Here is a 25,308-nt window from a genome sequence, read left to right as displayed (position 1 = left end):
ATGGACGTATACAAGTAAAGATAAAGATGAGACTTGATTCCTACCTTTGAACAATTTGGAGCAGTAGAAGCTACAGTAAATATAGAAACTGCCACAAATATTTTTTGAAACCAGGTGTGAAGTCAGCTTTAACTTTTTGTTTGTATCTGTCCGTGACAGGAGGCAGGAGGTTGAAGTACATAAATCTTGCACTTGTATCATGTTTTAGAGTTTCCAACTCTTCTACACATAGTACTTCATCTGACCATCCAGACAACTCCATGAAGTGAGTTAGGGACTTAACCCACATTTTACAGTACAGGAAGCAGGCCCCCTAGTTAATAGCTTCCTTGAGATCAGGAGCTCCTTATGCAGGAGAGCCAGGGTTGAAACTTGAGTCTTTTGACTATAAATCTAATGCCCCGTGTGCTGTACTGTATACTATAAATTCACATTTGCCTGGATGTTTACAGTTAGTAAATACTTTTATGTACATCACTGGTGCGTCTGATCCTTCTCCCATGGGTTGTTCTGGGGATTAAATGAAAGTACTCGATAAATATTAGCCATTAGTGTTAACTGTTGTTGTTGTCCAGGACACTAGCCTAAGGATCTAGAAATGTCCGTTCTCATCTACCCCTGTGATTGAGTTAGTGCCAGAACTGTGCCAGGCAACTTAAATGGATTATATTTTCTGAATTGTAGGCAGAGTGACTACTATGTACCAAATCTACTTCACAGGCCTCTAGTAATTAGGAAGCGAAAATTTATATGTGAATACGCTTGATACACTGTAAATGCTATAGTAATATTAATATAGTTAAATACCGAACATGTACAAAGAAATACAGAAAAAGGAGTGATGTAAGGACCAGATAATTAAACATAGGTTATAAAATAAAGTGATTTTTTTTTGTTGTTACTTTTATTAATTTTGTTGTTGTTGTTGTTGTTAATACTTTTAGGTAGCTGTGTTGTCCCAACCAGGCTACTTTTTGCGTCACTCAAAAAGTCTTACAGCAAACAGAATTATTTCCCAGCGGGTTCCACTGTGGAATATGAGTGCCGTAGGGGCTACAGAAGGGACCAGTCTCTGTCAGGAAACCTAACTTGCCTTCAGGATTTTACATGGTCCAAACCCGCTGAATTTTGTAAAAGTGAGTATAATTTTAAAGAGTATTCTTAACCATTTGGTATTTGGGGAAATAAGAGTTTCTTCCTTCATGCATAGCAGAAGTCTGAGTACATCATTTAGAATGATTCTTAAAAGAACCATTAGAACCATTTTATTTTAAATTAGACAAGCTAAATCCCTGTGAGATAGGAATATTAATTTACTCACTAGCTTCACATTTAATTAGTTTAAGATTACCTAAAGTGAAATAAGTTTATATTCTAAATAAATTTTGAAGTTTTGAAATTTTGAAACTGGGGAAATGAAGGTAGGATTTAAATAGTCTACAGAGAAGGAATATCAGTAGTTCAGATGATGAATTTACATAGGTGTGCCTGATAATTTAATGAGAAAAATCAATTTGTATTCTCTTCTAGAGAAACCATGTCCTAGTCCTGGAGAAATAAAAAATGGTCGTGTCATTATACCAGACGGCATATTATTCGGCGCGTCCATCTCTTTCTCATGTGACACAGGGTAAGTGTGGTCATACTAAACGCTACATTTAACAAGTGAAAAAACAAATTCGGATTTAAGATGGCAGCTTCTAGATTTGTGGCCGGTGTTCACAAGCTAGCAGCGGTAAAACAACCCGTCTGCTCAAAGATCCTTCATCCTGAGCTCTTCACAGTTAAGTTTAATAAAATGGGGCAAGAAAGGAAGACTTCTTATGCCACCAAAATTCTCTCAATTCTTAGATTTTAGTATATATGCATCATTATAAAACTTTAAGTGTAATTAGTAAAGGAAAAAAACTTGTGATAAGCTGATGATACTTGTAGAAATTAAATACTTTCACTGCAAATATGAAACTAATGTTTAATGTACTTAAATAATGAATTTGATTATGTTTTTTTCTATATGCAAACAACCTGTTATAAAATACCATAGGTTAAAAACAATTGCTCCTGGTGTGAAAATACCATTCTGACCTAAGGTCTTTCATAGGTTCTCTGTGCGGGGAAAAGGAATGTCCTCATACAGTATCATCAGCGTTTCAGATGCTGCCAGAATCTCCATATTCATTTTCACATTTAGTATCTGCAAATTGATTTATGATATTTTACTCTATGTGTGTCCCTATTCGTTATAAAATTAAAAATATCAGCATCACTTGTCTTCTGTACTAAACACAGATGTTTGGATCATTAATATCATTAATATAAAATCTGGGAGTACTTTGAGCCCTTTAAATATAAGTACATTCTATTTTTCTAGGAGTCTGTATCAATCTTTTAGAACTCAGAAAGAGAAAATATTTAAGCATCTGTATCCTTTAAAAGTGTTTTAAAACACTGTAATAGTTTCCGACATGTGCCCCACCCAAATCAAAAATGTTTTGAACGTCTTATATTTTTTAGCCTTTGATGTCACCCTTTTAAATATCATTTTTTATTTTCCTTTAAAGGACCATATGAACTTTTATCAGCCATTATTTTATCTACACCTACTGGTGCCATAAATATTTTAAGATGATATTCTGGAGAATTTAAGGGAAGTCCAAATATGTGTGCATTGAACTTAACTTTTTTCTCCCCTCATTGTTTAGGTACAGATTAGTTGGTGCAGATTCTATTTACTGTTCTCTTGTGGAAAACACTGTTGGGTGGAGTGATCCATTGCCAAAATGCCAAGGTAGGACTGGAAAATTCTAAGCACTAAGGTTGTGGGATTGGATAGGCAATGATAAGTTACTTTCTGCTCATTAAGAATTATCCACAGTATATATCTGTGGTACCCTTACCTTCCAACCTGTGAGTGTCTTATCTAATGTAAAGACCTTTATTAGTAATGCTCCTTAATTTATTGACAGTGGGGATAAAGGATTAAACACAAACTAAGGTTTATATTGTGCTTGGTCATTTATAATCTTACCATTCCTTCTAAGAGTCAAGTGAAATAGATGTGGCTTTTTTTCCTCCCATAATTTTTAATTTTATGGATTAAAATACTACTGATCAGAAAGTTTGTATCACTTGACCCTATACCCCAAAATATGTGGCAAAAGAAAGCATTTAACCCGGATCGCTTGACTTCAAACCTTCATTCTTCATTCTTCATTCTTCTCAAGACCTGGTGTTACCGCCATGCCTCTTTAAGGATTATTAACTGAGCTAATTATCTAGAAATGTTTTAAAGTGTGATTATTTTTTATCATTAGAGAAATAAGCCTATATAATAAGGAGTATGGTTTCTGAACTTGGAAACCTTGTCTTCTCAAGGGGAGATAGGGCACAGAGATAATTTCATAAATGGATGTATCAAGTCAAATGTATGTGCATTAGAGCCACGTCTCTTAAAAATTGGCAGGAATAAATATATACAGTATTTAAAAATGTAAGCTTCCTTTCTCTCATCCTCATTAAAAATATCGCTAAGTTGAAGTCTTTGGTGTTATTAGGAGCAGAAAACTAGGGTAGATATAGTGTAATTTATCAAGCATTTATTGATTGACGCTCTATGGTAAGGAATGCATGGGATATGAAGACAAAATGAAGCCTTGTCCACCAGAAGTTGACTCCTGCCACATCCACCTTGCACCCCACCCTCTGTCTACTATTTCTCCTTTTTTCCTCATTATTATTTTCAAATATCCATTACTGCTCACCATCACCTTTCCTGCTTGCACCATCCAGTAAGGGATGCTGTAAATGATACTAAAGCAAATATGGAAAGCCAGGAGGAGCTGGACCATATCTTTTTCTGACACAGGCAGCTTGTCACAATGTCTGGACAAGCAGTCTCCCCCTCTGAGGCCAGTATCTTTACAAGCAACTGCTGTCATGAGTTTCACAGAAATGTGGACACCAAGCACGCATTCCGGCATCGAAGAGCAAATGCACTCTCTCTTCGTGCTTGCCTGTGGCTAGGCCAGGCCCTGCTCCCTGTCTGGTATCTTCAGCTTCATCCTGATGTTCATGTTTTCCTCTCTGACTCTTATCTCCCTCTCCAACTCGGCAAGCACTGACATCTGTGTCCCGCCGGAAAGAGTCTTTTTTCCTCAGCAACGCCAGTGCCTTCAACTTAAAGCCCTACTTCTTTTAGGCACTTATTTTCCACATAGCTTTTCTGTTTGACAGTATCCAGAGGATCAAGTGGAAAGTATAAATTCTTAAACAATGAGCTGTTTCACCTCAGGTATGCAGCCCTGGCTTCTGTAGACACATGAGACAGCACTGATGTCCATGTGTGGAGGTGGATATGAAGGTTTGCATACAAAGAAGGAACAAACAATTTAAAAACTATCCTTGGTTATTCATCAATCAGAGGTGATACTTGTTGACCTCTGAATGAAGCCTCAGTGTTAAAAGGATCTGTTTCCCTTTCTCTCTGCCAGTGTTTTCATTTTCAAAACTAATTTGAGTTGCCTGCTGGTACATGCTAGCCTGGGGTCAATCCCTGCTGTGTCATTTCTGTCATTCCAGACCCTTCTCTTTATCTTAACTTCCCACTCCTAATCACTAAATAATTTTCCTTTACCGTCTCAATCTACTTCTCAAATCTGTGTTTTATCCTCCATCTGTGTTACTTCTAATATAGTTTATTATCCCTTATCTAAACTATTGCAATAAGGGCCACCCCTAACATTTTCAGGGTCCAGGACACGAGTATAAATGGAGGCCCGTTAAGACCCAGCCGTTCTTTAGTAAGGGGTCCCCTTCTTGCCCTGTGTGGGGTCTCTGATGCATGTAAATGGACAGCTTGGCCTACACACCCAAGTTAGTGTCCCCTATGACCCTTATCCCCACTCCATTGAACTTTGACCTAAATGTGGACACAACAGAAGTATAGACCATCCTCAAGAATATGACTCAGGAGAAAGGATGCCCTCAGGCCCTGAAAGGGGTTTTGGCACAGGGAGTTCTGGGTGCCAATTCCTGGAGAATGATTTAGAATGGGGTGGGGGAGGAGCTCTCATTGGACACATCCCCTCAGCCCTGCAGATTCTCCATCCAGTAGAGAGAGGCACAGCCAGAGGAGCGCCAGGCACGGCCTTTTAGGTGTGGGAGCTAGGGCAGAAGTTCCACTTACCTGAGTGCAAAAATGACACTGATTACATTGGCCTCCAGTCTCCATTCTTAACACTGTTATTGTTTCACTCAGTCTTCCCGGTGATTCATCCAAAACACAAATGTGACCTGTCTCTTTCCTTCTTAATGTCTATTAGTGTCTCCTCATCACGTACAAAGTCTAAACTTCTTCCTATAATGTACAAGGCTAGCCGTGGTCTACCTGCTTCTCCACGCATGTCTTGCCTTCATGCTTTACACTCTACGCATGCAAATGGCTCTGGTTTCCATGTACCTCATTGCGCTTCATGCATCTACATCATTCCTTATGCTACTGCCTCTGCCTGGAATGTCCTTCGGCCCCTTTTTTGCTTGGCGTTTTCTTTTCTTACTATGGGTCTGCTCTGGTAGTTCTAGAAGGTTTCCCTGACCTCCCTGCCCCCCAGGCTGGTTAACTGTCCTTCTTTCTTTCCACACCCTTGTGCATCTCTCTGTGATAACCCTCACCATTTGTATTAAAATGATCTCTTTGAATGTCTCTTCCCACTGTATTTTAAGACACTGAAACTCTATCTTACTTGGATTTGTCCTTCTATTTACAGAACAATGTCTGACATGTATTAAGTGCTCAGAAAACGTTTGAACTGAACTGATGGTGATATGTGTTGTCATCAGACACCCAGCCCAGTGTAAATCAGATTAGCTTGTTTTTATTCCTTGCTTTGATCAACGGCCGAAAAGTAATTTATAAATTGCTAGTGTTCTCTGGGCATTTAAGAGCATTTGGTGTAATATAATTTGATGTTCACAATATGGTCAGATTGCTTTCTTGCTTAAAAAAGAGGAAAGAAATACAACTTCCTGGCTCCAGAGAATGTGGAACCATTGAATTTTTTATCAGAGCATCTGCCTGGGAGGAGCCTCTTTTTGTAATATAATTAAAATAACTCTGCTTGAATGTCTTTACAAATTCTATTTAACCTGAAAGTCAAAGTGTAATCTTGACTTTCCATTTAAAATCTTTTGTTCTATTCAGAATGATCTATCCCTCTTTCCCAAGCATGCCACTTATGTTCCCAACTCCTTTAATTTGGCATCATTACTACCTGGAATGAAGAGCCCTCTTCTCTGCTCTTTCTTAGAGGGATCCATTTCAGGTTTAAATTTGAAGTCCATTTATTCTTTAAAGTCTCTGCCCTGCCTTTGCCTCTGAACCTACAGCATTTACTTTTACTAGCACTGGTTTGATATATAACATGTGCAAGCTTTACAATAATTTTTGTTTTACATATGTGTTTTCAATCTTACTGTTTCTATAAATTGGTCTCAAAGTTAGCATTCATGTTTTATAACCCTCGTATCCAAAGCTCCAAATATACTACCGATTACTTAATAGGTATTTAGAAGCATCCCTTGTTGCTAATCCTGAATTTAGAAAAATGGTAGATTTTGATATTTTTAAAATAAAATTTTTAACATATTTTAGTCTTACTTATTTGTAAAACTACTTCACCAGTTTAATTAATTTAAAATGTGTTGGATTTTTTTTTAAAGAAATTTTTTGTCCAGAACCACCAGAAATTGACAATGGAATAATTCCAGAGAAACAGGAGAGTTATGCATATAGTCAGTCTGTAAAATATAAGTGTATGGAAGGCTTCACCCTGTATGGAGAGCACTCTATCTATTGCACTGTAAAAGATGACCAAGGAGCGTGGAGCGGCCCCCCACCTGAATGCAGAGGTAATCAGTTTGCAGAGCAATATTTCTGTCTTATTCCTACCCGTAGGTCTATATATGGCCTTCAGAGATTCCATGAACTCCTTGAGAAATGAATATAAAATCTGTATATATGTATGCTTGTATTTTTGCAGGGGGATAAAATTTTCACCAGAGTCTAAGTGGGTCTATGACTTCCAAAAAGGAAGAACCACTGATGTGGAGAACATACAGTAATATATAAATAAATAAATAGACACATGACCTCTATGAATATATCTATGTATGTTTATATATACACACACATGTTATATATACACATACACACATGTCTCATGTTTTTAGTGAATTAGCTTAAATTTGCTGTTTCTTACCATGTTACTTTCAGCGAGTTAATACAGATATCTCTTTGTTTACACAAAGTTTATTTAATTTGGAGAGAATCTTATCTTGAACTGAGGGATCTAGATAATGATCATATATGTTGTGACAACTAAGAAAAACTCTTGCCTGTCTGTTGACTTCATTGAATTATATTTATTTATTTTCCGCCTCCAGAATTTCTCTTATTGAGAATGCTCTCTTCTTCATCTTTCTAGAACTCCCCACCCACCCTTACTGCCTTTTGATACCTGGGCTGTTCTCTCAGTCTTTTGAACTGCTTCTTAAATACATCTGTGAAGACGTATTTAGATGATCAGTGAAGCTGAATTGTAACATTTCACAGGACCAGTAAGAGACATTTGCTTAAGCAGTGTCATAGTGGAATATGACTCAAGCAAATGCTACTTTTATAATTATACTTGAAGTCTATTAGCATGCATTTTTAAATATCATTGCTTGTTAAAAATAGTTTTTTCATATAAGTGGCACACATAAACATAATGAAGCAAAATGAAAACCATGTAGATGATTGTATAAAATGAGAAGTTAAAATCTTGTCTAGTTTTCCTCCAGAAGTAACCACTGTTTACAAATTTTTGTTTTATTCTAGAAATAAATGTACATACACATATTTCATTTTTTTATCATATCAGTTGTATGGATATGTATCATTTATTTAACCAGTGTCCTATTGAAGGAAATTTAGTTGTTCTAGTTTTTAAAAAATTTGCTACAGTAAATATTATTGTACATCTGATCACTGCACATGTGTGTAAGTACATATTTTATGATAAATTTCTTGCAGTGTAATTACTGTATCAAAGGTACATGCCTTTAACTTTTTGGTAGATGTCACTAAGGTTGTTTCCAAAGAAACTGTACCAATTTACTCTCCTACCAATCATTGTGCTGGGTGTCTGCACCAAAAATGATAATGGTTATTATGATATGGAGATGTGATAATATAAGTGGTGAAAATTTCATTTTATTATTTGAATTCACTTAATTATGAGTGAAGTTTGGTATTTTAAAAATTTAGCCACTTGATCCTCTTCATATTTATTTTCCTGTGTTTTATTAAATCATCAGTTATTTAGAGTTTACAACTCTGATAATGCCTAAGGAGGTCATGGCAGATCAATGCTCCCTTCAAAATAACTAAAACACCTGGGTAGCTTTTTTTTTTTTAAATCATATTTTAAAGGAGTAAGTTCTTCTCTCATGGGATCAATTAGGGCTGAATGAACCAAAATTCTTGGAGTTGGGGAGTGAGGGCAAACCATTCTGAGCTGTGCCTGGGCAGAGGATCCATCTTAACTCAGATAAAAGACCACTGCCAGGAAAGAGAGAAACTAACAAAGCCTTCAATGGTTGTAGTGAGTTAGGATAATGCACTGGAAATTTGAAGTCTTCAAATGCAGACCCAATTTTTCCCAAGAGCCATTTGTTGATTTCTGGGGGTACAGGTGAGACTGGGGAGCTGGACACAATTCTTCCAAAGTGCTAAATGAAATCTCCCTGAACTTTATGGCATTTGGACAACAAACCCATTGGAGGAGCAGGCCTGTATCAAGTATGTAGACAGTCTCCCCCTTACGACATCCAAGCTCACTTTGAAACTGTGTGGTGAAGGAGGCTAGGTTGCTGGGCTGGGGCACTGCTAAAGGACAGACCTGGATCTCCTGCAGTCTCTTAGGTCTGAGGAAACAGATCCACCAGGCTGTCAGATTAAAAACCCAGAAGAGCCACTTACAAGGAGCAGAGGCAAGAGCGGCAATCTTACTGAAACTGTAACCTAGCTCAGTCTCTCATAGGCTGAGGATGTGATCACCTCAAACTAATCTGCCTGTCAGAAAAGGAGACCCTCCCTTTGTAAGAGCATATCATCTGAATGTTTTATATACAATGTATGGCATACAATAAAAATGATTAGACATGCAAAGAAGCAAGAAATTATAACCAAATTACAAGAAATCAAAACTAGATAAAGAAAATCTAGATAATTGAGTTAGAGAAATGAGACTTTAAAATAAGTGATCAATATATTTATGATATTAAAAGAAAAGATAAATAGAGAACTACAAGAGAGAATTGGAATCTATAAAAATGGAGTAAAATAGACATTCTGCAACTGGAAAATATATCTAAATTTAAGAACATAATAGATAAGTTTAGCAGCAATTTGAACATAGCAGAAGACAGTATCAGGAACTGAAAGAGAGGTTAATTAACAATGCCCAAAGTGAAACACAAAGAGGAAAAAGAATGCAAAACATAGATCATGTTTCAGAGATATTTGGGACATGTAAAATTCTTCTAACATATGTTAAAAAAAAAAAAAGGAGAGAGGAGGGTAGGAGAGAGAAACAGAAGAAATATTCTAAGAGATAATGACTGAAAAATTTCCAACTTCTGAGCACCTCATAGCAAGATTTTGGAAACTCAAAGCAATGATCAAAGCATCAAGAAACAAAGACACATTTTCTTCAAAGAAGCAACAATAATACTGATCAACTGACTTCTCAACAAAAACTATGGAAGCCAAAAGACAATAGGAGGAAATTTAAAATACTGTAAGAAAATTGCTGCTCACCTAGGGGTCTAGACTCAATGAATATATCCTTTAAAACTGAATGCAAAATAATGAAGATGTTCTCATACAAAAACTAAGGGACTTTGTCACCAGCAGACCAGAACTGTACAAAATGAAAAACTAAAAGGAATCCTTCAAGTAGAATGAAAATAATTCCAGGTAAAACATGAAGATGCTTTATAAGTATCCTTTATAGCATCCTGTGAGATAGGTAAAGGAAGCAGAGTAAATGACACACAACATCTGAGTGGTAGGCAGAATTCGTGCTGATGTTGCTGGCAGCGGCAGCACCTACTGGGTGGTAGAGTGTATTGCTTCAGGGGCAGACACTGTGAGATAACTTCGCTAACTTATTTTCCTGGTTCCCTACAATAACGCTGTAAGATCTGCTTTGTTTTATCTTCATTTTACAGATGAAAAAACTGAAGCTTAGAGGGATTAGAAAACTTGAAAACAGTCTCTAGGATGTGGTCAAACAGACTCAGGTACTGATGGGTCCTGCCTTAGGAGGCAGATGCAACACAAAGTCAAACAGGCACTAAAGACCTAAAATTTTAATGTCGTTAGATTTTTGATTCTCAGAATAGAATCCTCACCGAATTTGCATTTCAGATAGTTTATCTCATATAAAATCCAAAGGGAAACTAAACGAATGTATAGAAAGTTGGTAACCAATATCAGGAGAGGGAAAGGAAGTTATTTTATTCTGATTGACTTTATTGCTTCAAAAAAGAAGTGAAACAAAACAAGTTTTCAAGGCCACTAACGTGTCCTGAAAGCTTTGGGAAAAGTAACTGTGCTGGGATGATCTTTGCTGGTTCATGGTTGCATCCTGCTGTTCTTTGGTCTTGGCAAGGAAGAAAGTCTTTGAGAGAAACTATCTCTGTTTGGGTGTGTCACAGAATGAGATCGCTGCCAGCTCTGACTTTGGTTTCCTTTTTTCCCACATAGAAAACAGTTTAAGAGCGGTTCTACTCTCGTATAAATCTACTTTAGTTTACTATAAATATAATTTATATCAAAATGAAGACAGTAGAGCATTTTGGCTCCTTGGGAAATATATGAGAAGACTCGGTTTCCTAAAAGTCATGTTTTGGTGTTTGTGGGGAAGGAGAAGAGTCATAGAGCAAACAGTTGGTTCCTAAATCTTAATTTGGATACTTTCTTCAGCTAATTTTATTTGTAACATTTTTCCTCCATAGGAGCTTCTCAAGTATACGAGTTCAGACCAACAGTTCAGAAATCCACCACAGTAACTGTTCCAGGTACCAAAGCCCCATCAGCTCCTCAGAAACCCACCTCAGTGAGTTCTCCAGCTACGAAGTCCTCACCATCTCCTCAGAAACTCACCACTGTAAATGTTCCAGCTACAGAAACCCCATCAACTCCTCAGAAATCCATCATAATAACTTCTTCAGCTACAAAGTCCCCACTAACTCCTCAGAAACTCGCCATTGTAAATGTTCCAGCTATAAAAACCACATCAACTCCTCAGAAACCCATCATAATAACTTCTTCAGCTACAGAGTCCCCACTAACTCCTCAGAAACTCGCCATTGTAAATGTTCCAGCTATAAAAACCACATCAACTCCTCAGAAACCCATCATAATAACTTCTTCAGCTACAGAGTCCCCACTAACTCCTCAGAAACTCGCCATTGTAAATGTTCCAGCTATAAAAACCACATCAACTCCTCAGAAACCCATCATAATAACTTCTTCAGCTACAAAGTCCCCACTAACTCCTCAGAAACCCATTATGGTAAATATTCCAGCTGCAGAAGTCCCACCAACTCCTCAGAAACCTACCAAAACAAATAATTCAGTCACAAAACCCCCAAATTTCCCCACACCAAACACTCACTCTCCAGCAGCCAAGAATCCCTTCAAGACAAATGCTTCTGCTACACAGGCTGTACCAACAACCCAAAAATTCACCACAGCAAAAGCTTCGCTTACACAGAATCTTCGAGCAACACGAAACTCCACTGCTCTACATCCCCCAGTGACCAAGGGTTTCCACACAACACAAAGATTGACCTCTGCTCATGTTACAGCAACGAAGAGTCCAACTGTTTCCAAGGCAACCACGCGTTTTCACACAACAAGCACCTCGAAAGGACATAAAAGCCCTTCTTCAGGTCAGTTGACTGTTCAAGTTTCTGAGTATGGATCTGAGGTGTTTGGGTGGAAGTTTCCACTTGATTGGGGTTGTAAAAGTAGGCAGTCTCTGATGTATTGTAGGCAGAATTTTTCTTCACACTTTTAAGTTCTGCCTGTCTTTCAGAGGTGGGCTTGGATTGTGCTAGGGCAAATCTTTAAGAAAGAAACAGTCTGCAATAATATAGAAAAAACATTGTGGGTCCAGAAAAGCAATGCTAAATTAAGGATGGTGAAGAAATGCTGTTTTTTTTTTTTTTAATAGTAGCTCTAGAGAGTCATTTAATTCTTCAAGACTCTTCAAAGAACCAAATATATATAACCCTTAAAATTGATTTCTGGGTCTGATTCACTGACAAAGCCACTAAAGGAACTCTCCAAAGCCACTAGAGTTGCTAACACGGTAAAGCACTTTAATAGTGTCCTCTCAGTAATTGAAAACACAAAGTTCTTTGAAATAGTTTATATTAACTCTTTAAATGACAGTTTTTATGAAAGCAGAGTAAAATATGCTGTAGACTTTAGAAAAACCTGTTGAGTGAATGAAACTCTTCTGCCTAATTCATGCTGCTTTGGGCCACCAGGATGCCTTCTTGTTTTACAATTTGCCTAATGTATTAGCCATTTTTATGGACATTTCTGTTCTCGAATAGAGATACTTTTGTTTTTTTTTAGTTCTTTGGAAAATCTTATTGACACTGAACCAGGAGATAATTTTTTAAATTATTTTAATTTTTCATTGAAATCCACAGACATGCAAAAAGCTGTGTAAAATATACATATAAGGCTTAATAACTTTTCTGAAGCAAATAATCATATCACCACCACACATGTTGAGAAATAGGGCATCAGCAGCCCCTCACTTTCCAGATGCTCTGTTGGTCATGGACTCCATCCTCTGAAGTGAGACTCTGGTTTTCTGCTCCCTGTGCCATGTGACGTAGGGATTTCCCTCAGCTGCATGTATGCAAATCTCATTCTGGCAACTTACTTCCTGCCTGAGCTCTCAAGGCTTCGCTAAATTTCTGCCTGAGTGACTTTGCTCTTACTGCCTTCAAGTATTTGTGGATTGTTGTTTTTCAAGATTTTGTCCAGATTTCAGAATTGCCACTCTCAAGTCCATTTGGCCATCACCCAGAATTTTTAAGAACTTAAAACATTATTATCATTGAAATTCCCTTTGTATGTTTCTTTATTCCATTAGCTAAAAAGCCAAATACACACAGACAGACAGAATCTCATGCCATTTAGTTCCCCTCTTTAAAAGGGGAACTTCAATTCCTGCCTGCTTTTGAGCACTCTTTAGTGGCATCAAATAGTTGTTTTTTAAAATCGTTTTTACCCATCATGCCCATGTTTTCATAATGATTTCATACATTTAATAATGGTTATCCGGAAGCCGATTTTGCCATTACCTGAATCTTTTTAGGAATTTAAATATTACAGATATTATTGGTAAAGTTTCCTCGCACATTTCCCCACTCCCATTTCACTTGCTCTCAGGCCATCACTGCCTCAAGTTTGGTGTGCAGGCTTCCTGTCTGTTTTTATGTCACCATTCATAATACATAATACTGTTTTTGTATTTTTTTTTTATAATTTATGTCCACATTATGTTATATGTTTCATTATCTAACGACTTTTTGCACTCAACATTGTTTTTCTGGGTTATATTCACACATTTTAGATTCAGTTCATCAATTCTCACACTTATATGGGGTTGCTGACTTCTTAAGTTTTTATGACATCTCTGGGCCTAAATGCTTTAGGCTGAATACGTCCAATTTTTTAATGAGACAAGGCAGAGAGAAACAAGTTTTACTTATGCAAATTTGTTACAGAGCTAACTTTGTCGAACTGTCTTTCCGCAAAAATACAAGATAATTTAACAAATTTAACTTGAACCTGAGTCAACAACTATTATGATAAAAATACAATCAATGTCTGGATCAAATTTGTCTTTTATGTACAATTAATTTATTCTTTAAATGTTACATACCTTTGCTTTTATTTACAAAGTCATAGTGGTTACTTATTGACTGTGTAACATGGTGTCCTACATCATGCACCTTCCATTTGTCAACACGAGTGAGGCCTTACAACAACCTTGACTTGCCATCAAGTCATATAACCAGATTTACAGGTTGTTTGTTTCAGTGTTCAATAACTTTTTTTCATGTTTTATGTTTATCGTGTTGACTGTTTAATAGATCTAGGCACTGGTATTCCTGTTTCTTGATTATGTTAGTAATGTCTAATTGTTTTCATTAATTCGCTTATAATTATTTCTTTTAGTTATGAAAGTCTGAGTTACTTTTGAACTTTCAAGTACAGCTGATTGATCTATAAATATATTAAATGGCTTGCAAATCAGTGACTGCAAAATATTTTTATTTTTGTAATTTTTTCTTTTTTTTTTCTCCTTTAGGTGCTAGCATCATTGCATCTGGTAAGTTTGGCTCTCCAGCAGTTAAAAGAAATTGTTATTACTGTGGAATGTACCATCCATATTCCTGGAAAAGAATATTGTCTTTCAAATGTCTTAGGAATACTATTAAAATGCAGTGTTTACGGGGGCCAAAGAGAAAGCAGGTAAATGCATTTTATCGACATGTTTTGTGGACACCGTTAGGTACTCGGTATGTTCCTAAGTATTCCCAACCATGTTCTTGTTCCAAGGTAATTCTAGGACAACTTCAGGTCATTTGGCCAATCAGTCGAGTATTATTACGTGCCTATTGTCTCAATTCATCATTCTAGTGGCTAACAAATCAGAAAGGGAGAGCATTATCAATATAGTTTTTATCCTCAAATATTTTATAATTAATCATACACTACTTTTTGACCATTTCTAAATTTCCATCCTATCCCAAGTAAAACAAAGAGAATGCTACCTTTGATTATAACCTCTCCCTTTTCCTTTCCTTGTCAGTGGTTTAGAGTAAAGTTATCTTTAAAGAAATATTCTGTTGCTTAGACATGAAGCCAAAAACAAATACCCGTGTTGCAATTCCTTCTAGCATTTGGTCCAGTCTTTCTTTGTTCATGAATATATTATTTGATGTTATGCATTAACAAGATTCATAAGCTCCTAAAGAAGATGGTAAAAGAAATGTCTGTTGAGAAACAATTACAGCTAAAATTGGCATATTGATAAGTAATGTCTAACAGAAAGTACACTTATAAAAAAGTGTGTATTTGAATGTATGTACTTATAAGCTGAAGTCCGATATCTTACACATGCGTGAATTAACCAAGGGACTCTAAAAGTGAAAGCAGGTACTTTATTATTTTTTATTATTATTTATTTTAGTTTTTATATTTTAAATGAACTTTTTTAACCTTTTATTTTTTAGATGAAACTTTTTTTAAGCTAAGAGATTTTGTGGAAAGATTCCAACAGTTGGAATTCACTGTGTTCATTCTATATTTTAAATAAAAAGAAGTGTATTCTAAATGAAAATCTCATGATTTAATGATTTACTGTTAACAACAGTGACAAATTTAATAGATGAGCTTTTTCTTACCAGCTCAGCAGCATTCAGTGACGGGTGGAGGTGCTTACTATTTTCTCTGAAATTCTTTAAGTGTGTGACTTCCCAGAAACGTTCCTTATCTTAATGTTAGTTGCAATTCCAGCTTGTGCTCAGAAATAGAGGAATTCCTTCCCTCCCGAATCAGTCATATGGCAATATTTTTCTTTGGGATCCTATACTTACAAAATATAAACCTGAATATTATCTTTATTTCTTCAATTTGTTATGTGAATGAGGTCAGTTTCCGTATTTTAAAGATAAGCAAACTCTACTGTGAGGAAATTTCTCTTATTGATTGTACGGCAAGGTACATGAATGATACAGATGATATTAGCACTTTGCAAGTGTTTGAATTTTTTTCCTATTTAATTCCGCTGAGAAAGAGAGACTGACTAGTCTTAGAACTTCCTCATCTGCCGTTTAAGTGAAGCCTGCATTGTGAATTTTAAAGCTATGTCTGCTGGGTCTGTATCAGTGATTTTCAAAAACAATTTTTTTTTTTATCCTTGCCCTTTCCTCCTCAAGGAGCTTTTTAGGTATTTTTTTTCCTAGTCATCCTCATGAAATATTAATACTACAGATATACTGTAAATCTATTTATGTGCCATGTGCATATCTGTACTTTATATATAAAAAAGTAGTATTTTTTCACTCTCTTTGGATGATACAACCCCCATTGAAAATACATTCTCCATGTAGTTGTGGGGCTTCGTGCTTCCGTTTTTGTTTGCAGTGTCTTATGGAAGGAAGGCTTGTGCTTTGGACTCAGAGCTTGGTTTGAATTCTGGATTGACTTTTTTTTTTTCGTTTAGTAATAATTCAACCCAAGTGATTCACTTAATCTCTCTGAGTCCCAATTTTCTAATTTATGAGATGGAGATCATGATTTGTGCTTAAAGTCTTAGAAGCTTAATGAGATAATAGATGTGAAAACTACTAGCATAATGCTAAAAATTGAACAAATATTAGCTCAAAGAATTCATAGAATGCAGTCACTATTTTTATCCTAAGATGGGTTTCTGGTAATTTTATCATTCTCTCTGGCCACGCCTTTACTAGGGTAATGTTTGCACGTCTGCTGTGTGACAAGTATTGTACTGAAGATTTTCTATGCATTATTTCATTTACTTCTCACTACAGTTGTATCATGTAGCCGTGTCCCACTTTATAGCTGAGAGAACTGTGGTTTTGCAAGATTTTTAACTCACTCAAGGTCACACAGCTATTAGGCATTTAAATAGAGGCAGATGAGTAGTTTTTCTAGCACCAGGTCCTTGAAAGGATAGAAAGATTCATGTCCTAGAACGGCTCTACTCAAATTTGACAATTAAGATACTCCTGATTCTTTATAAGTATTACTGTTTTTTCTCCATTGCTGAAATCTTATATTGTGACATTCATAAATCCTTTATGAGGTTTAGGTCAATTGAAGGAATATTAAAGAAAAAAAATTCAAGAATACTTAGTGAAATAGCTAAAATACTTTTTCTGTATCCTTTAAATACCACATGCATATTTACTTATGCTTTATACATCTACCTGAATATGGCATATGTTACAGACCAGCCCAAATTGAAGCTCACTTTCAAGAGTCTTGAATCATCAGTGGTGATTTGAAATGCATAATTTGCTGATACAGGGGTCTTCAATTTGTCATATTACCTATTTTGACGCCTGCCAAACTTAAATTCCATTATAAAGTCACTTCAATTATCTAATACATATTATTCAGAGTTAAGAAGTCAGATAATCATGCAATTTTTCAGTGATCTGTTTAGTCTGGAAAGAGAAGTGTGTGAATTTCCCTTACTTAAAAATTTTGAAGCATCACAGAGGCACAGAAAATCTAATGATAACAACAAGACAGTTCTAGGGTCCTGTGGATGTTACTGAGGGAAGGTGTTGAATCCTGATTTATACAATCTAAAAATTTAACATTTACTTGAGTGCACTCTTTTTCTCTCTACAAAAGTCTCTTTCCTTGTAACTTCACTTGTCCACGGACCTCAGTCCCTTTTATGTTAAATAAGATTATAAAGAAGAACAAAACCTACTCCCAGCTTTCTTAGTTTTTCATAGTATGTAGACTATATTTCCACTTTGTTGGTTATATAAGTGAGGCTCTTTGAAGTGCCAGGATGAATCCACTTCTCTTCAGAAAAGGAGACAAGCATCACTTAATGACACCATATCTTGTGTTTAGATTCTGACTTGGATTGTTCAGGAATAGAGATGATCATCTAGACATTAATGTAATACCCATCTAATATAAATTCTGTTTGAATAATCTCAGGTGTGTTTATTGAGAATATTATGAACAGTTAAAATCATGACTTGAACTTGGGGTTAGAAATAGGTTTTTCATCTGGTGATAAACTATTTGATTTATCCTTTTCTGGTCTCAGTTTTCTCATTTGCAAAAAGAATGTCATTCAGTGCAATTTAATAAATATTTACCAAACACTTCTGACTATTTACCAAGTACCATGCTAGTTATTGGATGTAATAAGATAACTAGGGCAAACTGCTTTGCGTGTTTTAAGCACTATGTAAATACAGTTCTACATAATGGGGAACATTACTAAAAACCTCCTTTTACTCGGAGGAAAACATATTCTAAAATTATGTAGTTCTGCTACCTAAGAGCTCTTCAATTAATAATTGAGAACATTAGAATCATAATCATAATTTCACTTATGATTTCCTAGTTTCACTTATCCCAGGTTATGTAAATCTTGACACTGATTCACTGATGGATGGTTTTTAAGGTCATAAACTACTGCCTTTGTACTTTGAAGTTTTCTTTATTTCTAATTGGGGAACTAATACTCTCATTAATTTACTGAGGAATCCTTTACTTAGAATTCTATTTCTTGTATTTCTGTATTTTGCGCTGGTTTTCTGTTAAAATATCAACCTTCACACACTTTTCTTCTAGAATTACCCATATGTGCTGACCAGTGACCTAAGAATAGGCTTTTATTTCTGTCATCCAGGTATTCTGATTCACTTTACAATTTTCTATCTTCACTTATCATTCAAATTGAAAATGAGATTTTTTTCTGCGACGTTTGAAAATGGTGGGATTAATGGGGAGTGGTGAAAGAAAAAGAAACCCCATATTTTTGAAGAATCATGATTTATTTTAGGAATACAGTCTTTCCAAACTAATTTCATGGTGCTAAGGGATCAGTTAAAGGAGTTGATTGGGTAAAATACTATAAAACCTGTGGTTGAAATAGCTGTGTTTAACTTCGTATCCATACAGTGGTTCAGTTGTGCAACATCTACAGTATTTTGCTCACTTGGAACTAGATAGACTTATTAATCACATTAACTTCAGTTGCTTTTCTAGTGTCATCTATAATTTTCTTCATAGTACAGATCAAAAGTAGAGTTCAAGGACTTTGGAGGGTGAAGTGGGGAAGAAAAGGGAGACCAAAGGTGGTGAGGGGAAAGGGCAAATGGGTGGTTTTGAAAAGAAAGTTTATGTGTAAAAATACACTAGAAAATACTTTTGATGTTGATCAACTTATTGACCAATTATTTGCTGTTGTTCAACTCAAAATAATACATTTAATCTTGAAAGTAAATATTAGCTTCCCCATATGAGATTTTATCTGCAATGGACTGAATTCTGGAAAACATATTCTGTCGTCAAAGTGAGTTTTACTCTCCATGCTCAAAGAAGAGGATGGAAAAATGCCACCATTTCTGTCATCTTTGCTATGAACTAAGTAAGTGGCTTTCCCATTAACCACACATATAAGCTTCACGTTTCTGAGGCTCAGTTTACTAATCTACAAAATGAGAGTGAACTCCAAGACACCTTCACGTGCTGAAATTACATAAGGCAATCATTAGATTTAAATAATCAATGATCAAACCCTTTAAAATGGAGTGTGGTGGAGTTGAAACAAGGGAGAATCCTCTCAAAGCTGTCCAATCTTATTTGAGCATCGTGATACTTCATTTTAAATATATCATTTTTCCTTGAAAGATAACAGAATAAATAACATGCAGTTTTTATTGTCAAACTTGTGACATAAGTAAGCCATGTACAAAATATAAATCATGTTTCCTGTTTTTTTCTTGATCTTGCTTCATAATCACTATATTTGTCATTATGAAACTACACTGTATATGTGATTGCCCATGTTTCTGTATTAACTGTCTTACCAAATTTTTTCCCTCTCAAGGAATTGTTGCTGCTACTATATTAATTGGTATCCTAATTCTAGTCAAAACTTTCTGGGACTATGGAAAATCAGGGTGAGCAGAAATTCTGATGATTTAAGAAAATTTCTTATCTTCTTTCCAGTAAAACTTGCCACTGTACCAGTAGATTACTTTCTTAGCTTCATTGTATTTTTTGACATGCTCTCTCATTATTCCTTTTGTGTATAATTACTATCCTGGATGAACAGAATTGATATATTTAAATTTTTTTTTTAATTTCTCAACATGTATAAGGGCATTCGGGATAGTGATTTGAAAGCCAGAGTCTCATTTTGCAATCTATTAATCAACTCACCTTTTCCCCTGTTCAATACAATTTATGATAGTGTCTGTGTGTTGTACAGACGCAAAAGATTCTAGGAAAAGAACCTCTAACATATGGCTAAGTTGCCTGTGACTAGAGCTTTTTCTGAGTTGTATTTATTAGTTGATGCCAGTCTGTTCAAAATCAGCTCAGTGGTTAAGAGAGGAGGGTCTGGAACGTGACTTCTTGATTCCAGTTCGGGGTCTACTATTTACGTGCCATGTGACTGTCAGCAGCTTAACTTCTCAGTTTTCTCATTTGTCAAATGGGGGGAAATATAGTCCCTACTTTGTAGTATCTGCTTCATGAGATCAAATGAATTGCCACCTGTAAAGAGGTTAGAACTTTACTTGACACATGCGTGGTAAGGACTTGTGGTGAAACGGCAACATACATACACAAAAGTCAGTATCTGAAGCATCTGATCTGCATTGAATACATGTGTTAAGTATAATGTCGTGGTTGGCTCTGATGTATCCTGTAGACAAACAGGGTATTATTTAAATTGACCTTCTTCTGTTTTATAGATTTCATTGTTCAGAAAACGAACTGTGGAGTTCACACAAGCTTGATCTCTTTCCAAAGTGCCCTAATGCTTCTTATATTTTTGTATTAATTTATTAAGAACAACTATATTTTAATACTCTTACTAAATTGCCTGTTTCAAGTCTTTGGGTGATTTAAGCGATCTGCTTTTTATTCTCCGTTGCTCTTTCCTTTTTCTTTAAATTGATAATATTATTTAAGCTCATTATAAGCTAAAGTATGTAAACGTTCTTTAAATTACTCAATGGTTCCATCTTTTACTAAAATATTTGACCATTACGTCCTGGTTTTTTTTTTAAATAGTTTTTACAAATATTTGTATATTGCCAATAAAATATTCTAAATGCTGTAACAGCAAATGTAGAAAAAATATAACTTTCTCTTCAGATTTTTTCAGAAAGTTTTTAAGACTGTGGTTTAGAGCCCAGCAAAAACAAACAGAAATTCTAAATCATATGAAGTGAATTAAGGTGGCACAGATGCTTCAAGAAAACCACTCTGGAAAAAAGAGTAAACCACCAGTCTTGTGTACTTTCTTATGTTTTTTCCAGCTCTCCTTTGGAATTGGAGCATTATCAATTTACTTTCCAAAGCCAGTGCTTTGGGGCTTAATAGGTGAGAGGAGGTGGAGCGTGATGAGTTTACAAGAGGCTCTCCCGTGGCTAGCATCAGTTTTTTTAAATACTTTTTGGTAAAATAATTGGCCATGATATTTTTAATAGGATGAAATGTGCTGAAATGTAGGAGAGAATATTTGTTTTGTATTTCATTGGGGTTTTGCAGCAAATCTAATTCTTCTATTTCTGAATCGGGAAATTCATGTGAACCCCTAAGAAAAACTTTGCCTTTTTCATGTGCTCTTAAAACCACTCCATGTGCCTTATTTTGGAAGCTGTGAAGGATGAGAGCTAACTTTATACATTCCTGCTTATTCTCCCAATATCATACAGATTTAATTAAAAATTTGATGTGAATGATTGAAGGTGATAATGTACCTTCACCTGGTGATCCTTTGTGCTTGCCTATCAAAGGATTTATTCACATCTTTTAGTGTTGGGTATGTATGATACATTTTAGTTTACAAGAAGAATGTGATTGTAAGCAAATGCTGATAATTGCTTTTTGATTGAAGTAATACCTTCATAATTCAATTAGTGTTTTCCTTCTCTGCTATCCAGCTCTTACGATACTCGTGAGACCAACAAAGCGCTTAATGTTAGGTTTCAAAATGTAAGTGAATGACGATGCCACAGAAGGAAGACCTTCTGGTAATTTATAAAAGGTATATGGTATTATAAAATCCCATTTCTGTGTCTTGCAAAATGTCCACCAGTATAGTTGGCTTAGGATTTATCAGTGACTATTTAAGGATAATAGAGACTTAACCCTCTATTATTGTCAGAATTGTTTCTCTTTGTTGAATGAGGGACTAACACATTGACTCTTCCATTAGTATGACATGTCATCCATCCTCCACTCTTCAGCAATATGCTCATCATCTCATCCTGGATTTTGCACTCCGTTTATTGTAATGATTGGCTGCTCACAATGCTACAAATATTTGGGGAAAAAAAAACAACCCAGAAATACATTCAGGCTTACAAATAGGAATGCCTTCATTGTGACTGTTTGCATCCTGAGATGATTGGCCTGAACTGCATTTGCGTCTCCTTCTGCTTGATGGCTTTTAGAGTTTCCAGTGTTTAAGAAATATTAAATCTGTTTTAACATATCTTTTATAAGTCATGTTTGTAGATCTTGTGAGATACATCTTTTACATTGTTGTGCAAATTATTATGCAAAAGTAACTTAATTTGTATGTATCTATGAAACTTTCTAGGTGTCTTCTTTTGATGAAACATTCTTCTGTTTCGGTGGATTTTCATTGATTTTTAATATGAAAGTAACTGGGTTGGTTCTAACTTGGCCGCTTAATCCCAAGAAACTAAAAACTTAAGTGCCATATTTTCATTGATGTTACTAAAGCTACTGAACTCTAAACTCCATGCTGGCTGAGGTTGTCCATACTATAACTAACTAATTTTGCATTTGTTTTGCATGCCAAATTAACCGACTAATTCTTTTTCATGGTTTATCACATAGTAACTAAAAAATTAATGTATATCACCAGTAAGTAAAATTATTTTGATTTACCTTTTTTTTTTTTAACTTTCAGGACATGCATGTATAACACTGACAGTTTTGCTTGTGATGCTAGTTACCATTGGCTAGCTGACTTAGCCAAAGAAGAGTTAAGAAGAAAGTGCACACAAGACCACAGATTATTTCTAGTTTCTTAGAACTTTCTGGTGGCGTGGATACAGTGTATGTGTTAGTGCTCTTTGTTTTGCATGCTATCACTGTCTTTAATTGCATAGGAATGTCCATGAAGCAAGGAGAAACGAATCTGTCCTGGAATCACATTCTCAACACTCCTAAGACTCTTGAAAATAGAACAACTCCCAAGACTGAGAGTGATTACTTTCCTAAAAATGTGGGAAAGTAAAGAGATTTGTTCATGCTTAGAATCAGAGCAAGAAGAAAAGGAAGAAAGGGATTTTTTTTTTCATCAAATCTGTAATGTTACTTTTACTTACAAAGGTAATAAAGTTGAAAAACATTATTTGGATATTGAAAACAAACAGACAAAATACTAAAACTAGTCTCTTCTAAGAAAAATTGCCAAAGAGAGATGACCCACATTATAAAGTAATTTCTTCTTGACTGTAAGGGATTTTCATCTTTTCTTATTCCATTAAAATGAGTTTGCATCATTTGGCAAAATATTTTAAAGAAAAGACATGCTAATGACACGAGTGTTGAGTTTCTTGGGTTAGTTGGTAGCGAAGGAGGAGTACAGAATGAAAGAGTAATTCTTTCCTTGTCATACTAGCCCAGATAGTGAATTCTTATCTGTAAGATGGATCAGCTATAATTTTGTTCTTAGTACTATTTTTTTTGGAAAAAGAGCCCTGTGAAAGGGCAAAAGATATCTTGTTGACTTAATATCTTTAAAAGTACCCAGAGATATTATGATATTAATATAAGGAAAGCGTCTTTATTTCTGAAGTGAGATGTTCATAGCCAAATCATAAATTTTATTCTTTTATAATATTAAGATTAATTTATATTTATTTATGTCAGCAAACACATTAGTTTTACATGTATACCAAGAAAAGTTCAAGAAGATATGTAAAGAAAAATTTATTTTCCCTAAATAGAAATAAATAATTGATCACATTTTTGTCTCATGTGGTATTTGAAATATATTTTCATAAATGTAGATAATTTATTTGTAAATAAGAGAGTCCTTTCCTGCTTCCCATGAGCAGTTTAAATGCTATCCTTTGGTTGGTTATCCTAGTGTGAATCATTTTCAGTTACTTTTAATGTATTACTTATTACTGATTTACCTAAAGGCAATCACACTAATTTCCAGATTCTTTATGTGTTCTTGTCATCTTGCATGTGAAGTGTTGGAATAGACTATAATGCACACATAACTAAATTTAACAATAATTATTATGTCATATTGCTTCATCTACTTTGTTGCATCATGGCATTTCACTATAAATACTTAGGTTTGTAAATTTCTAACAATACTTTTCCCCTCTAAGTACCACAACCATCACAACTAACAAGATAATTGGTAATTTCCTAAATTATTAGGAAACTGGTAATTTCCTAACAGTTTCTAATATGAGGAAGTTCTTTTAAGTTTCTTAAAAGTTCTACAAATAGATTCGTATCCACCTACTAATTCATTCGCTTGTTAAATTCGAGGGTCTGCTCTGCCTACTCTGTGACAATCTGGGGCTTCCTGAGGTAGTGGCAAGGGTAACACTGATTCAGTTGCTCAGCAAAGTACCCGAGAGCCTACTATGTGCAGGTTACCATGTGCTATGGGCTGAGGTTATCAAATGACTACCACACAGTATCTGCCCACAAGTTGCTTATTGTCTGCCACAGGAAGACCAAAAGGATACACTTATTGAGAGAAAGAATGTAGAGTTGCGTTATAGTTATCACTTGTGCAGAACACAGGGAGTGTTTATGCTGTCTTTACTAAGTGGGTGAGTATTGGTGGGGGAGGCATTCAAGACACGGTGCAAATTGAGAAAGGACAAGTAGGTGAGGTTCGCGTGGCAGGATTAGGGGCTGAAAATAGTGCAGCAAGTTCAAAGTAGGAAAGGCTTGGAGAGAGGGTGATGGTATGTCATGTGATCAGTGTAAAAGTAAAATTTTAAATTTCAAGTATTTTATTCTACCATGATTAAATTAAAAGTTGGAAGCAATGATCACAGGTTTATAATAGCAAGAATTATGAAAACTGACCCAACAGTGTAAATTGACTATACTTCAATTTTTAAAAGTAGGAAAAAAATTTAAAAAAAAGAAAACTAAAGGTTTGCTGAGAGAAATTATAAACTTAAACAAATGATATATCACTTCATGAATTAAAAGGCATAATGTTAAGATGTCACTTTTCCACACATTAATCTATAATCCCAGCAGGGATTTTTTAAGAAACTGATCCTCATATATACTATATATAATTTTTATTTTATATATAATTTACATATATATATATTTCTTCTCTTAATCCTCTTTTCACAGTTGTTATTTTTAAAAAGAGGTCAGAAAACTAAAGATTAAATTTCTCA

General features: G+C 35.2%; 1 protein-coding gene across 6 annotated transcripts in view; it reads left to right on the top strand.

The window, feature by feature from the left end:
- Positions 1-25,308, top strand: part of LOC140688687 (uncharacterized) — a 27,132-nt gene extending 1,824 nt beyond the window's left edge. The window contains exons 3-11 of one of the 6 annotated variants that reach the window (XM_072948309.1): positions 945-1,136; positions 1,531-1,630; positions 2,703-2,788; positions 6,718-6,906; positions 11,062-12,000; positions 14,448-14,468; positions 19,755-19,827; positions 21,823-21,926; positions 22,821-22,953. In XM_072948309.1, the coding sequence (XP_072804410.1) occupies positions 945-1,136; positions 1,531-1,630; positions 2,703-2,788; positions 6,718-6,906; positions 11,062-12,000; positions 14,448-14,468; positions 19,755-19,827; positions 21,823-21,886 (1,664 nt within the window). In that variant the 3' untranslated portion in view covers positions 21,887-21,926; positions 22,821-22,953. The other 5 variants (XM_072948310.1, XM_072948312.1, XM_072948311.1 and 2 more) reach the window with 5 other exon arrangements.

This window comes from Vicugna pacos, chromosome 23, assembly GCF_048564905.1.
Source record: "Vicugna pacos chromosome 23, VicPac4, whole genome shotgun sequence".
Lineage (NCBI taxonomy): Eukaryota > Metazoa > Chordata > Mammalia > Artiodactyla > Camelidae > Vicugna > Vicugna pacos.
This window is presented reverse-complemented; position numbering and strand designations above follow the sequence as displayed.